Below are 16,681 nucleotides of genomic sequence, written 5' to 3' on the forward strand. Positions count from 1 at the left end.
CGACATGGCCGTGTTTGGAGAAACGGTATAAAAGACTTCACCGTTCGTCCTTATGACCCATTTGGAGATGGGTCAGTTATGATGAGGGGTGGCATCACCGTGACTGCCAGAACCCAAATGCATATTTTCACGGGAGGCTCACTGCCCTACACTACCGTAACAATATCATTGCATCGATCATTACACTCTTTACATCAGGCTGGGCGACGTTTTGGTTTTCATGACAACAACGCCCATGCTCACCGTGGTCGACTGGTCACTGAGTACTGTAGCAGCAAAACATCAACACACCACCATGGCCAACTCTGTGCCCAGACCTTTCACCTATTGAACACGTATGGAACATCACCGGTCGACGTCTCCGAACCGTCTACGTCATTCGATCAATTTTGCAGAGTTATGCTCCGCGCTCCAGTAAAAATGGGACAGGGTCCCTCAGTAGACGTTTGAACAAGAGCATTCCACGTCGTATTCATTCATGATGGCGAACCGCGGCCCGGGGCTTTACCCGTTGCATATCTTAGCATTCCCAGTCTGGATCTCGCCGCAATAAGACGTGTCTGATTCGCATCAGCACACTGCGCGTGCTTTCGCGTGCTCGACTTGGGAGTTCTCCATTTTGTTAAGGTTTTGTCAACACTATTTTGAAAAGATATGTAAATCTAAAGTTTCATCCCTCCTCTTCACACACCAGCAGTAATTGCTAGTAGTAGCAGTAGCAGTAGCAGTAGCAGTAGCAGTAGCAGTAGCAGTAGTAGTAATAGTAGTTGTACGGCAAAAATGTTTCTGGATGTTTCTCACCCTTCAATGTATTTGTGTGTCTATGGATGCGTGAGTGTGTATTATTTCATACATAATAATGTTTACCTAGGTATGAAATGTTCGTGTTTATATACACAGAAGACAATATCCGTATGTCACCGCTCTTTGTTGTCCGTGTTAGCTTGCTGGCTGACTTCCACATTGTCCTCGGCTGTTTACGGATTTATTGGTGTGTAAACCGTAATCGGCCGAGGTGCTCCGAATCTGTTCGTTTACATCCGTCGTCATAAAACGACAATGTCTCGAGTTTTAGATAAAGTTTTCTTTATGTATTTTTTAACTCATATACCTATCTCTATTTGTGTTGATCTACAGGCAGTTTTACCATCATGGCTGTACCCGTCATCGGTAAGATTAATTTGCAAAATATATATCAATTTTTACTAAGAGTGACTTTTGATCGAGCCTAACCCGGGGGTATGTTCGGGCATGTACTTCACCGAATATCGATTAAGGCACGTTATACCCTAAAACTTATTTTGTTTTCGTTTTTGTCGGTTTGTTTGTTTGTTTGTTTGTTTGTTGTTCTTGTTGTTGTTTTGTTTTGTTTTTAAGGGGTTTTTTCTTTTAATTTATTATTATTTTTTTTTTATATCGATAAATTGGAGTTGAAAATTTAGTTCTATATTATTATTAAACAGGGAACGCCTCTTTTTTTCATACTATGGAATTTACTACAAATTATTTATTTCGATTGTTTGGTACCTTGCACACAAAAACAATTTTTGTTTTGTTGTTGTTGTTGTTGTTTTTTTTGTGTTTTTTTGCTATTTCCAAAACACTTGTACATTTCTTCTTACGTCAAACCAAACTGAAATGATTAACAGAATACACTTTTGTAGAAGGATTGAATGGACTATAGATCGATAAAAGTTGAAACCAAACGCCGTTTTTATAAACTGTTTAGTTGGTTTTAGAATTTATAATAAGATGTCTTTATTTCAATATTATTTACTGATTTATTGTTGCATCTAAATATTTTATAATATATGGAGAGGTCTTAATATAAGCATTGCCCACTGACCTCTCTATTACAGCGGCGGATCCAAAAAATTCATTTTTCGCGACGCTCAGTGACCCGACCTTGATTCAAAACTTTGGTTTATTTAAACCAAACCTTTTTGCCCTCTTTATTCATATTTGTTAGCCTGTTAGTCATACGAATGTGTTTATATTGTATTGGATTCTACCGCATATATTTATATTCACTGTTGCAGCTGGTGGCACTAAAGGAATGGTACTGCAGGGAATACCGGGACTCGATGATGATGGACCCGCCCCAGTTTTTCGTTTCATTTTGTCTCTGTGAGCTCATCTTCCAGCTTCCCTTCTTCTTTGTCGCCAGCTACGCCTATTATAAAGGTACAATATTAGCTGGTTATCATAATCATAAAGATTTATCTAGCTCCCCTTTTCCCATTCGGTGAACCGATAAAAAATGCGCCAAATTTTCTTCATTCAAATTGCGCACCTTGTGCCTATGGCATTAATCCTACGGGACATTCCAAATTCCATAGCACCCAAACCAACCCTCCGCCTGCTACCGACCCCGGTCGGGCTGCTGGTGCTCTCTTGCACTTGCCAGTGCAGGCGGTCCCTTCTCCCACCCACCCAACCTTTCCTGTCCTGGGACAGGCGTGCGCTAAAACAGCTTGCTCTGAATGTGCACCTTAATCCCTATACCATACCATACCATGGTTATCATAATTTTTCCGGTCCTGAAAGGAGGAACCGACCGAGGCCGACACCTGCGCCCAGGACATGCGTGCGCTACAACAGCTTGTTCTGAATGTGCACGTAAAACCCTATGACCTGGTCTGACCTGGTTATCATCTGACAGATAACCGAGATGTGTGGCCAGGAATATGGAATGAATGAATGGAGGGTGGATGAATGAATAAATGAAATGAAATAATTGAATGAATGAAATGATGGAATGAATGAAATGAATGAGCACTGTGAGTGAATGAAATAAACGAACAAACGAACAAATTGATTAATGGGTGAATGGATGAATGAATGAATGAATGATGGCAAGCCGCTTACAGTAAGGGCTGCACCTAGAAGGGGCAAGTGGGGGAGCAGAAAATATGAAAAGTGTCCTTTTTCATTTAGAAATGTCAGGTTTGACAAGACTTGACATTTTTATGCGTCATCAGCTGATAATCTGTAAAACGATCACCAGAATGTGTGTGTGTGTGTGTGTGTGTGTGTGTGTGTGTGTGTGTGTGTGTGTGTCAAAATGAGCTGGCCTGAAAACCATTTGACCGTGTATTCCCATCATTCTGCTCACAGAATTGTAATCCTTGTGAAAATGGGGCGGGACGTAGCTCAGTGGTACAGCGCTCGCCTGATATCGCGATCGATCTAGAATCGATTCCCGTCGGTGGGCCCATTGCGCTATTTCTCGTTCCAGCCAGTGCTCCACAACTGGTGTAACAAAGGCCATGGTATGTACTATCCTGTCTATGGAATGGTGTATATAAAAGATCCCTTGCTGCTAATCGAAAAGAGTAGCCCATGAAGTTGCGACAGTGTGTTTTCTCTCTCTGAATATATCTGTGTGGTCGTTAACCATATGTCCGACGCCATATAACCGTGCATTAACCATAGTTTGACACCCAGTAGCCGATGTATTTTTCGTGCTGGGGTGTCGTTAAACATTCATTCATTCATTCATTCCATATAACCGTAAATAAAATGTGTTCAGTGCATCGTTAAATAAAACATTTCCTTCCTTCTTTCCTTATGAAAATGCGTAGCAATTCGTTTCGTAGTAAAGCAAATATCAATAAACGTTGTTGGCGGGGTGGGGGAGGGAGGATGTCAGTTGGTTCAGTGTTCAAATATTCGCATTCGGGCAACTGAGCTGGCCTAAAAACCTTTTCACTACGTATTCACTTCATTCTACTCACAGTATCAGTTGTAAAAAAAATAATAACAATAATGAAAATAAATTAGAAATCCCAATTACCGGTAACAACTAACAACAATTGTGACTAGGTACATTTGAAAGGTAATATTATCTGAAATATAACGCCTCTGATTTTATTTCCCCCTCTTTTTTAGGAACAGCTGCATGCAAGTGGATTCGACTTCCCGTCATCATTTATTCCACCCACGTGATCACCACACTAATAGCGATCATTTTCCATGTGTTCACGACGGACTTCAGCAAGTCTAGATATCCGGGCCCACGCACCACCCAAGAGAAGTTGGCGTTGGTGTCGATCTACTCCCCGTATTTATTTGTGCCAATGATGCTTCTAGCAGACGCATTTTTTAGTATTAGAACCGTTTATGATAACTGAAATCAAACATTACTTATATTTTTTTGTTTAGATTATCCATTTCCGTACAACCGAAGTGTTTATGGTCATCCTGGTGTTTATAATACCACATAAGTCATTTTTCACATTTTAAAAAACGCACGTGCGTCTGAGAAGTAATGACTATTGAATCGCGTTTTAGTCTATTTTTAGTGGTATTTCAACGTCACAGACTCTATTGTATCCAAATTTGTTACAGGTTTGTAAATTAACCAAACTTAGTGTCCCTTTAACATTGTCATATTTGATTTCGCTGACGTAACATCCATTCAGCCAATCACCTAACCCCCACCACCTCCAAAGCACTTTTGAAAATCTATTACTTCATTGTATTCCTGATTTTTCATTGATCGATAATAATCAAAAGTCGTCCGGTTTCTTTTAGCAGTGTAAAGATCGGTTATGAAATCCATTAGTTGTGTTCCAGTGATTAATTATAATGATAATCGAAAATTGTTCGGTTTGCCTCAATCGATGATGTTATGATCGAATATAATAATCGATTGTGTGAGAAATGTTAAATAATTGTTCATCCAGTTTAATGATGGAACTGTTGGTGTTGGTGTTTCATTTTCTTAAATAAAAAAAATAAATAAAGTGGTTATCAGGGGTAAAATTAGTGTTTGCAGTCTGGATTCCGGTGAACACGACAATAGGTACATGGAACTTTTAATTAAAATCCTTACGTCGTTCATATAATTTGAACCGATTGTGTAATCGAAGTTGATCGGTTGATGTGTGTGTGTGTGTGTGTGTGTGTGTGTGTGTGTGTGTGTGTGTGTGTGTGTGAACTTGTATACTTCTATATCTATTGATGTAAAATGTTGCGTTCAGATCAAATATTGTTCATTGTGTTATTGTTGTAAAGAAGAAAAAACGTAGTTATTTTGTGTTGTTTTTTGACATATTCGGCACAGAGGAGACATGACAAATCAGCATTTAAATGACCAATGGAAACCTGTAAGAAAAATAGTTACACTGATTTCTGTCAGGTTTTATTTGTTCTACTTCTTGTTTGGGTTTTTTATGTGTTTTTTTAGGGGTGTGTTATTATTTTAACTTCTGCTATGATCTGGGTAGAAGGCTACTTACCCCCACCCTCCACCCACACTTTTTTTTTGCCCATGATATATATTTTCATTTCAACTTATTTTTGTGCTTATATCCAATTAACGTTCAAGCACGCTGTCCTGGGCACACCTCAGCTATTTTGGCTGTCTGTCCAGGACGGTGGGTTAGCTGTTAGTTGGTTAGTGGTTAGTGAGAAAGAAGAGGGTATAGTAGCCTTTCACCTACCCATTGAGCCCTAAAGAACTCGCTCTGGGTTGGAGCTGGTACCGGGCTGCGGACCATGTACCTACCAGCCTGTAGTCCGACGGCTTTACCACGCCGCCACCGAGGCCGGTTCCACGATATATATTTTTCTTTCTCTCCCAAAACATGATTTATAGACAATGTAGTTGCCAGTGGGGTTACTTAACTATTTGCTACCCCTTTGAGTTCGTTTCATTTCAACTTATTTTCGTGCTTGTATCCAATTAAGGTTCAAGCATGCTATCCTGGACACACACACCTCACCTATCGGCTGTATGTCCAGAACAGTGGGTTAGTTGTTTGTGGTTAGTAAGAGAGAACCGGGTGTAGTTGTCTTACACCTACCAATTGAGTCATTAAAACTCGCTCTGGGTGAGAGCCGGTACTGGGCTGCGAACCCTGTACCTACCAACCTTATGTCCGATGGCTTAACCCCGACACCACCCTTCGGAGGAGTGCCCAGTGGCTTAAATATACACCCCATTCCCTCTGTTCAGTAAAAAAAAAAACCGGTTTCTCGTGATATATATACTCCTAGTCCTGGATCCTACTTCCGCACTAGCCCTTTCTATGAAAATTATCCCAAAGCTTAACCGATTTTTCTGATCAACTAAATAAACACAATAAGGATCAAATGGAGATATAAAGATAAATATGAACAAAGTTGCGTGGCAGTAGTAGAAATATAGGTGTGGATGGCAAACCCCTCCAGCCATCTATGTCGCCAGTTCTGCAGGGGCGGGCTTTATTTTCTGGTCGGCGTTTCTTTGTGTGGATTCACTGAACCGGTCATGTGGGTGGCTTTTCCGTTCGATATCTTATACCTGCCCATGCTGTGGGAAAGTGCATATAAAATATCCCATGCTGTGGGAAAGTGCATATAAAATATCCCTTGCTGCTAATGAAAATATACAACGGGTTTCCTCTAAGAAGGCCCACGCGTCAAAAATGACTAAATGTTTGACATCCAATACCCGATGATTGATAAATGAATACGATCCAGTGGTGTCGTTAAACAAAACAAAACTTTCCGTTCAACTAAGCTTACCGCGAATAATCACTGCAGAGTTTAAATTATTTAGGCCTATTTGTTTGAAAATGGCATACATTTTCTTATGTTATTCCAGATATAATAATGTAACCTAAAACATGTTTCAAACATTAATATAATTTAAATTTATGCTTTAATTTTTTTTAAATAATAATAAAAGTAAAATTGGAAGAAAATGCTCAAACTAATTTTAAGTCAACCCCTATTATATCCATTGTGACTTGCAGCAGAGGCGGATCGGGGGGGGGGGGGGGGGCGCCCCCCCCCTAAAGTTTGCGACAGTTATAATTTTATTATATATTAATTTTCATTTTTGTTCGATCCCCTCCAAAGCAACCCCCAAAGTTCCATTGGCATTCCGCCTCATGTCATTGCCCCCCTGCCCCCCCTCCCCCCCCCCCAATGAATTTTCTGCATCCGCCACTATGCAGGATTTAGCTCAGTCGGTAGAGCGCTTTATACGAGGTGCTTATAATGTGTAGAATCGAACATCTTCTGTGGGGTTTTTCTTCCCAACCAGTACTCCACGACTGGTGTTCAAAAGGCCGTTGTTTGTACTGCCCTATATATGGGAAAATGCATATAAAATATCCCTTGCTGCTAATGAAAAAGCCTATGTAGTGTGTTTTCTCTAAGGATCACGTGTTGAAATTACCAAATATGTTTGACATCCAATAACCGAAGATTAATCAATATACTCTAGTGGTGTCGTTAAACAAATCAAATTTAACTGATACATACAAAGTATGCCTAGGGTACATAAGTCGCCTTTTACATGTCTACCAGTTACCATAAGATCTAAATCCCACACCACCTACCCGTCGTAAGAGTGGCGAGTGCACAAACTCCGAAACGAGGAATGTTCCTTACGTAAAAACCGAGTTTATCACACCCAGCTACTGCTTTTGCATCACGCTGTGAAATATGGGAGTCATAAGAAAGAAAAAAGAACACGTAACCTTTTGTATGTATACATTGAGTAATGTAATCTGTGAAACCCCCCACCCGCTAAAACGATGGCGACCTGCAAATAGGGCCTAGCACATAACTCGAATTACCGTGGAAACAAATAAAATGGGAGTGTGTTTATCTTGAATGAAACTTGATTGGAAATGTTGGAGAATATGTGTTAGTGTAACCGTAGTCAGTGCATATTATATATATACACATGTAGATACATGTACATATATATGCTTGCTGAGAAAGGTCTTTGGATATCCTGAAGGTTGAAGTGATGCTATCTTGAGTCACTTTGCTCAGGGCGGAAAGTCGGTTCCGGCGGCTTACTTACTGTGCTAGAGTCAAAGGCTGTACTGCACCAGTGAAATAATGATGTGCTGTCTTCTGTGTTAGAAGTGGAGATAAAGAGATGGCAAAATCTCGGCGGGTTGTGGACGTTGTTTTGTCCGGATATTTCGTCTGGCAAGTAGTTTCAACCATCTTGTTCGACACCCAGTGTTTGTTACCAGCATGGATTTACCCAAAGCCCGTAAGTATAAATAGGATTGAAATAATAATATTATTTATTTATTTATTTATTTGGAGAGAGAGAGAGAGAGAGAGAGAGAGAGAGAGAGAGAGAGAGAGAGAGAGAGAGAGAGAGAGAGAGAGAGAGAGAGAGACAGACAGACAGACAGACAGAGGAAGAGGAGACCGAGACAGAGGGAATGAGAGAAAGTTTCAGTCATTTTTAATGTATGTTTGCGTATTATATCCCAGATAAGTTAATACACGCGTGTCAAAGACTTGGGGCACATTTGTTCAGTTTGTCAAATACTGACTTTACACTCATATAAATGAGAGACCTCATACATACACACACACAAACACACACACACACACACACACACACACACATAGCTCAGAACGTATCGTTGCAAGTTTGTAAGTTACGAGCGATTCGGTGCCGCAGGTTCGAGTCCCGTCAACGGCATGAGACATATTGTGAGGCCAGAAAGGATTTAATTATCTCTTGCGCCAGTGCGTTAATATCTATCTATGCAATAGTCAAACACGACATTCATACAATATATAGATATTCATATGTCAATACATAATAGTCAATTATCGAACTTGTGCACGAAATGGTGCGACATGTTGTGGGACCAATGGATCTGTTTGGGGTTTCCCTGCCCTAACGACTGACCATTTATTTATGTTTAATTATTGTTATTACTATTTTAATTATTTATTTTTTTGTTAAATATATTTTTCATCAAAACATGACCTGAAACTACATTGAAACTTCACTCGCCACAGTGTAGACCCCGCACTGTTCATATGTTCTACACATGCGTCTGAAATGATAAACAGGCATTAAAATTAGGGCTGGATTCGATCCCTGTTGGTGGGCCCATTGGGCTATTTCTCGTTCCAGCCAGTGCACCACGACTGGTATATCAAAGGCCGTGGTATGTACTACCTTGTCTGTGGGATGGTGCACATAAAAGATCCCTTGCTGCTAATCGAAAAGAGTAGCCCAAGAAGTGGCGACAGCGGGTTTCCTCTCTCAATATATGTGTGGTCCTTAACCATATGTCTGACGCCATATAACCGTAAATAAAATGTGTTATTGCGTCATTAAATAAAACATCTTTTTCTTTCTTTTTTTCCAAAATAAAGGTCATCCATAAAGTAAGTATGCACAGATTCTGAGATTTGCTCTACACAATCTGCCCCATTTAGGCTGGCTTTTGTCTATTTGATCATTACTACCTCCCCCCGTACATAAAACAACATTTAAGTTGTGTTTGACATTCAGTGACATTTACTACTGTATTTTTCAACTGAACACACTGGCATATGCACTTATATTCAATCAGCGACCCCCCACCCCACCCCCCACCCCCCACCCTTTAAAGGCCGAGCTTCCCCCTTCTCTCCAGATGTAAGCACACAACTTATCACAATGCACGTTAGTCGCCAAGTAGTTGAATTAATAATACATTTAAAAATACAGTAATACAATCGATTGTTTAATAATAACAACCCAGAATAGGTGTTATTTGCAAGCTGGTTTTTCTCAAGTCGGCGTATAGCTGGTAGCATTACCAGTATGATCTAAAATAATAATTCTCAAATGTGTTGAATGTTTCAATAGTATCATTTAGTTTTTTTGTACTGTTTTTTCTTCTTCAAACTTTAATGTCATTATGTTCATACTGTTCCCAATGTGGAATGTTTACATGAAATAAATATATCTGTCTTATCTTATATTTCAAAAATGGTAACTATGAAGCTTGGGCTCATGTTAAAAAATATTTATTAAAAAAAAACCCGCCTCTGCCTTTGATATTTTAGCTATGGATCACTAATAAGTTGTCCTAAACTCCAGTGACTTAGTGGGCATACCTGGCGTACAAGGATAAAATATATAATTTGATATAATCCCCCGATCTCCGATATACCGCACCCACCCACCCACACACCCACCCCTGACTACGCCATGAATGTGGCTTATGAAAAGCCTGCAGAGCATCAAACCATTATAGCCTCAGTTAGTGTAGCCTATTAATTGGCTCTTTTTTAAAATGTGGTTCCGCTTGTTGCGTTTTATGGTACTGAGTTACTGACAGGTGTGGCAAGATTAGCGTAGTTAAACCAGATCTGGTTCTATATACCATGAGAGTAGTGAGGTCGTGCCGTTCGACAAACGAAGGAAGTTAAATTAGGCAGACGACTTCAGAAGAGAAGAAGTAGTGTTTTATTTAACGACGCACTCAACACATTTTATTTACGGTTATATGGCGTCAGACATATGGTTCAGGACCACACAGATTTTGAGAGGAAACCCGCTGTCGCCGCTACATGGGCTACTCTTCCGATTGGCAGCAAGGGATATTTTATTTGCGCTTCCCACAGGCAGGATAGCACAAACCATGGCCTTTATTGAACCAGTTATGGATCACTGGTCGGTGCAAGTGGTTTACACCTACCCATTGAGCCTTGCGGAGCACTCACTCAGGGTTTGGAGTCGGTATCTGGATTAAAAATCCCATGCCTCGACTGGGATCCGAACCCAGTACCTACCAGCCTGTAGACCGATGGCCTGCCACGACGCCACCGAGGCCGGTACTTCAGAAGAGAATGATGCGGACTGAAGTGCTTGCAGTCTCGAAGGGTTTATTTCCGTGGGAAGGTCACAGAGTGTGCCGTATCCCAAACACGAGTTCGATTGATAAAAGTGTCATAGTAGGCATAAGCGTACGAGACAGTGGGAAAGGGGGCAACTGCCCCCCCCCCTCCCCTCCCCCAGTGCTGGAGCATAAACTCGGGGGGGGGGGGGGATACAGATATTCGGGTAAAAACGATACAGATATTCGGGTAAAAACGTGCTGACCTGTGGCCTTTTTACCATGTATTTCCATCATTCTACAGTACCCGCAAAATCAGTTGTATTAATCATGTAAATTTGCAGTGATTCGTTTGCAACCCTATATATAACTGTTTGGCAGTAATGCTAATATGAAAAACTATTGTTACCCAGATTCGAGTATTTTCGTTTTATTCGGGCAAAAACCAGTCTGCAAAAAAAAAGGGGGGGGGGGGGGGGGAGAAAGAGCCCGTACGTCTGTCCACTCCATTCGAATATACTTCTTGTATAGAAGACATTATTAGAGCCCTACATGTCCCCTACCGTACCGGACCCAACGAATGTTTGTATTACCTAAGTTCAAGGGCCACAATATGGCTAATCTACATGAAGGAAGGAAATGATTTATTTAACGACGCACTCAACACATTTTATTTACGGTTATATGGCGTCAGACATATGGTTAATGACCACACAGATATTGAGGGAGGAAAACCCGCTGTCTCCACTTCATGGGCTACTCTTTTCGATTAGCAGCAAGGGATCTTTTATATGCACCATCCCATAGACAGGATAGCACATACCACGGCGTTTGATGTACCAGTCGTGGTACACTGGCTGGAGCAAAAAATATCCCAATGGGCCCACAGACGGGGATCGATCCCAAACCGACCGCGCCTCAAGCGAGCGCTTTACCACTGGGTTACGTCTCGACCCCAATCTACACGAAGGCCAAACGTAATCTGTAACACTATATGGTAAAGCTATACATAAAATTTCAGCTCAGTATTTTGAGGAATTGCTAAAAACTCCAGAAAACTATATGTCGGACGGATGGTCTGATGGACGGACGGACAAATACATACAGTCCCATAGTTCTTGTGGGACTAAAACTCTGACATCCTATTAGTCATCGATCCCGTTTTAGGCTAATACATCCCTATGAAGAAGTCTGTTTTGTTTGACGACACCACTAGCGCACATTGATTGATTAATCATTGGCTATTGGATGTCAAACATTTGATAATTCTAACTCTTAGTCATCAGAAGAAACCCGCTACATTTTTGTTAATGCAGCATGGGATCTTTTATATGCACTTTCCCACAGACAGGAAAGCACATACCACGTCCTTTGTCCAGTTGTGGTGCACTGGTTGGAAAGAGAAAAACTCCATTCAGCTGAATGGATCCACCGAGGTGGTTCGATCCTGCGGCACAAGCAACTCAGGCAAGCACTCAACAGACTGAGCTAAATCCCGCCCCCATATCCCTATGAATTCAAGAAAAACTAGGGGTTTCTTTTCCTTTAAATTATTATTATTATCACAATTTTATTTATTATTTTAATTTTTGATTTACGCGAAGAAGAGCAATATTTTGTTTTTCAGTAAACAAAGATACATTAGTCAACACAAATCAATCAACGAATCATGACAGATCGGCCTGTTGTTGTTCACTTTTGAACTTTAAAAGAAATAACTGCACACAAAACAGTCCGAGAGAGAGATAGATAGAGAGAGAGAGACAGACTGAGAGAGAGAGAGAGAGAGAGAGAGAGAGAGAGAGAGAGAGAGAGAGAGAGAGAGAGAGAGAGAGAGAGAGAGAGGAGAGAGAGAGAGGGGGGGGGGGGGGTCAGGTCAGATCAGACCATAGGGCTTAGTGCACATTCAGAACAAGCTGTTGTAACACACGCCTGTCATGGGCGCAGGTGTCGACTTACGCCGACTCCTCCGTTCAGAACAGGAACGGGGTTAGGGTAGGTGGGAGAAGGGACCGCCCGCGCTGGAAAGTGTGATGCTATTGAATCTTGAATGTAGGATTAAATGAATGAATGAATGAATGTTTAACGACACCCCAGCACGAAAAATACATCGGCTATTGGATGTCAAACTATGGTAATGAATGAATGAATGAATGAATGAATGAATGTTTAACGACACCCCAGCACGAAAAATACATCGGCTATTGGGTGTCAAACTATGGTAATGCAAACAAATAAAGTGATGATCAACATCAATATAAAAATTCAAGACTTAAACAAAAACAGTGTAAAGAACTGTGCAAAAACACAAATATCACAGAATTTTACTAAAAACTTCAATTTTGTGCTGTATTGGCCATTCTCAAAGAGAATGTTACACTCCTGCACCACGGTGAGGTTACAGCACACGCAGGGGCCAGTAGGATTAAGTCCAAAATATTAAAAATCGCGCAGTGTTTGTGAGGTAATTTGGCGTATGATTTGGAATGGTTCATTGAAAGTAAACTTGAGGAGCTATTTGAGTAATATTAACTTAGTTTGCTGAGAGAGAGAGAGAGAGAGAGAGAGAGAGAGAGAGAGAGAGAGAGAGAGAGAGAGAGAGAGAGAGAGAGAGAGAGAGAGAGAGAGAGAGAGAGAGAGAGATATTTTAAATACATAAAATGCTAATTTCATTTCATTTAATTTTTATTTTCAGCTTCAAAACCTATACCACTGGTATCTGAATGGTCATCGGGACCCGTTTCTAGGGGCTACACCTTCTTTTCCCTGGTACATGAGCACCTGTGTCGTGGAGTTCACGTTACAAATACCTTTCTTTGTAGTAGCAGCATATGCATATTATAAAGGTAAATTAACTAAAAGTCCGTAATCATGTTGTGGTTAGACCAATTTCAAATCATGTATTGATTAACCAATAGCATGGTTAGAATATCTTAATATATATATGTACAATTCAAGGGTATTTAAATTGAGAATAATCGAACAGAAACGGTATTGGGGTAACAGCATATGTAGCCCCATCAGTCCTTGGTATGTTTACAGTTTATATATTTACACAGTACCATACCTTATCATACAGTGATCAAATTTGTATACCAGATGCCAACTTTCTATATACAATATTATTTGCTTTGCTTTTAGTGCCTTGGATTGCCTCGGATGTCTGTTCACAACAGTGCAGTGTTAATTGATATTAGTAACAACATAATGTTAAATTGCTTGCATCACAAGCGTATATCCCATTATCTCTCGACAATTTGTTAGGATGGTTAAGTGACCAAGTAAATTTGTTGAAAAAAATAATTCTTGCTCCTGCTACCAAGTCTTGTAGGCAGTATGCCAATAGCCTCGTCTCCTCCCGCACTTAACACAGAATACATCCCTTTGATCAGCCCTTGTTTACGTTTATTATATACAGAATACTACATGCGTGGCTGTTAGATACCATTTATCTTACGAGTTGTTTCCAAACGCAGAGATACGAGCCAACGGGATTTAGATACGTTTTAAACAACGATATCACAGATCAGGCGCATATGCAGGGGGGGGGGGGGGGGGTGTGTGTGTGTTTGTCCCCCTGTTGAAACGTATATATTTTTTAATGACTCGGAACCCCCCCCCCCCCCCCACACACACACACCAGGGCCGTAGCTAGGATTGTTGGGGGGGGGGGGGGCAACCGAGTCGTTAATAATCTAAAACTCCCTAAACGGTTAAGAAGAGAATTTTCTTTAAGTTTCTATAATGCTTTCCGGTTTTTTTTCTTTTGGGGGGGGGGGCACATCCTGCCTAAATTCCTGCACATGTGCCCGGAGATGAAACATAACTGGTATCAAACGAACACGAATGTAGTAATTAATTTGTTTACATATCCTCCAAAAACAAGTTAAAAATTAATTTAAATATTATTTATTTGACTGTTAAACTGTTTGTATATTTCAGGTGCAGCTAACTGTCGGTGGATTCGAATTCCCGCCATCATATCCTCCACTCACATGCTGACGTCGATCATTTCCGTTCTTATTATGGCAATGTTTGAAGACTTTAGCTCGTTCACCGTGCCTGCACCCAGAACTACCAGTGAACGACTCAAGCTGGCGTCAGTTTACTTTGCATATTTAATAATGACATTAATTAGTCTATTTGAAGCGGTCTTTAGCAGTGTGTACAAAGAGGTAAAAACAAAAACTGGTTAAAGCTCAAATAGACTAGATGCGGCGCGTGCGTGCGGCCCGGAAAAAACCCCCAATCGAAATAAAATATTTTAATGAGAGTGTCTAGATTGGATGCGTGTGATGTTTGCGTCTGCAAAATGTATGAGGCCAGCCGCAGTGAAATAAATGTATATAGTTTATATACCCTAAACACAAGCCGCAAACGCATCAGACGCAACAGTACTCGCGGCTTCCGGTTTTAAATGGACAGACCCTAGTTTTTAAACTCCAAGGCATGCTTTTCACTATTAGAGCCATTTATGATCACTGAAATCAAACATTACTTATATTTTATTCTTTACATTATCCATTTCCGTACAACCGAAGTGTTTCTGGTCATCCTGGTGCTTCTAATACCACAAAATGCATTTTTCATATTTTAAAAAATGCACGTGCGTCCGAGAAATAACGGTTATGGAGTCGCGTTTCAGTCTATTTTTGAAGGGTATTTCAACGTCACAGACTCTTGTTTCACTCTGCTGTATCCAAATTTATTACAGGTTTGTAAATTAACCAAACTTAGTATCCATCTGTACGGGTTGAAACTAGGGTATGGGTGAAAAATATGCCTTAGTGTATAAAAACTAGGGTCTGTCCCTTTAATGAGTCTTCGGTGAGTTAACGTAGAACAGCCACAGCAATCTTTAACTTGCTGTTATGCTCTTCAGTAGGGAGATGGCTGACGTGCATAAGACTTTATCTAAGTTATACTGACGATCAAATGAAAGTACATGTATACATCGATGCATTTTTATCAATCTAATTAAAATTAGCTCCACTATTACATGTGGATCTAACACCAGCCAGTTGGAGCTCATGTCCACCAATCAAAACCTTACTTGCAGAATCCTGCCAGTGATTTAAAACTAACAACACTGCGTAGTCCCCAATGTCCAGGTAACATTTCGTCTGTAAATAATAATTTAAATATTGACCAATCACACTTCGCCTTTTATAACGTTATTTGGGAGCATACACATTCTAAAAATATCGGGCGAGTCTATTTTAGTGGCCACAGTACAGCGAACCATACCAATACGTACGGGGTGGGTTATCAGTCTTCAATTTTACATTAAAAATTATTTATTTATTTATAAAAAAACAAACAACTAAATCAGTCTTCAGTTTTACATTACAAATTATGTATTTTATAAAATAAAACATGTTTTAAGGCATTCGTAATTCACACGAAACATGTCGTATACTCTCAGGATAATTCGGAATGTTTTCAAATTATTTTTAAATCACTGGCAGGATTCTGCAAGTAAGGTTTTGATTGGTGGACATGAGCTCCAACTGGCTGGTGTTAGATCCACATGTAATAGTGGAGCTAATTTTAATTAGATTGCATTGTTATGTGAAATAGCACATTTAACCACTAGTTCTGTTTGTGTATACTGTGTTCATATTTCGCCAAATGGTTATCCTTTCAAAATACAACACTTGAATCAATTTATGTTTTGTGTCGTTTTCTGTTTTTAAAAGCCGATTGGTATCCTTTTTATGGGTCTTCACTATACAATGTATATATAATTACAAGATCGATGATCGCCCTTGGTTCAAAGGGTGCATACTTAGTATCTGCCAACTATAATTATTGGTTTACAAAAAACACCACCCTTCTGTCATTTCCATCAGTGACCACGGAAAATGTATGATCAACAGGTATAAAAATACATCCTACCACCACACACACATTAGTATGGCAATTTTAGTCACCATAGTGTGAACATATCAACAGACGAAATTAGGGTCTTGGTTCGTCAGGGGTTTTTTTAAGGTTTTTTTTAGTAGGAGTTTATGTGATGACAACAGGTTTCCCTACCCCCGCTATCTCTCTCACGGGTGTCAGAATAACTATATATTCGACACCAACTA

The 16,681-nt window shown here is 40.2% G+C and overlaps 2 protein-coding genes across 2 annotated transcripts; both read left to right on the forward strand.

Annotated features, from left to right (window-relative positions):
- Positions 1–1,014: 1,014 nt before the first annotated feature.
- Positions 1,015–4,133, forward strand: LOC121368754 (sigma intracellular receptor 2-like). The gene is made up of 3 exons (XM_041493501.1): positions 1,015–1,170; positions 2,040–2,184; positions 3,892–4,133. The coding sequence occupies exons 1-3, from the start codon at positions 1,060–1,062 to the stop codon at positions 4,131–4,133; spliced, it is 498 nt and encodes a 165-aa protein (XP_041349435.1). The 5' UTR covers positions 1,015–1,059.
- Positions 4,134–7,560: 3,427 nt separating this feature from the next.
- Positions 7,561–15,133, forward strand: LOC121391368 (sigma intracellular receptor 2-like). Its single transcript, XM_041523027.1, has 3 exons — positions 7,561–8,005; positions 13,285–13,435; positions 14,532–15,133. Exons 1-3 carry the CDS (start codon positions 7,886–7,888, stop codon positions 14,783–14,785), a joined length of 525 nt encoding a protein of 174 aa, XP_041378961.1. The 5' UTR covers positions 7,561–7,885; the 3' UTR covers positions 14,786–15,133.
- The last annotated feature ends 1,548 nt before the right edge of the window (positions 15,134–16,681 follow it).

Source organism: Gigantopelta aegis, chromosome 3 (genome assembly GCF_016097555.1).
Source record: "Gigantopelta aegis isolate Gae_Host chromosome 3, Gae_host_genome, whole genome shotgun sequence".
NCBI lineage: Eukaryota > Metazoa > Mollusca > Gastropoda > Neomphalida > Peltospiridae > Gigantopelta > Gigantopelta aegis.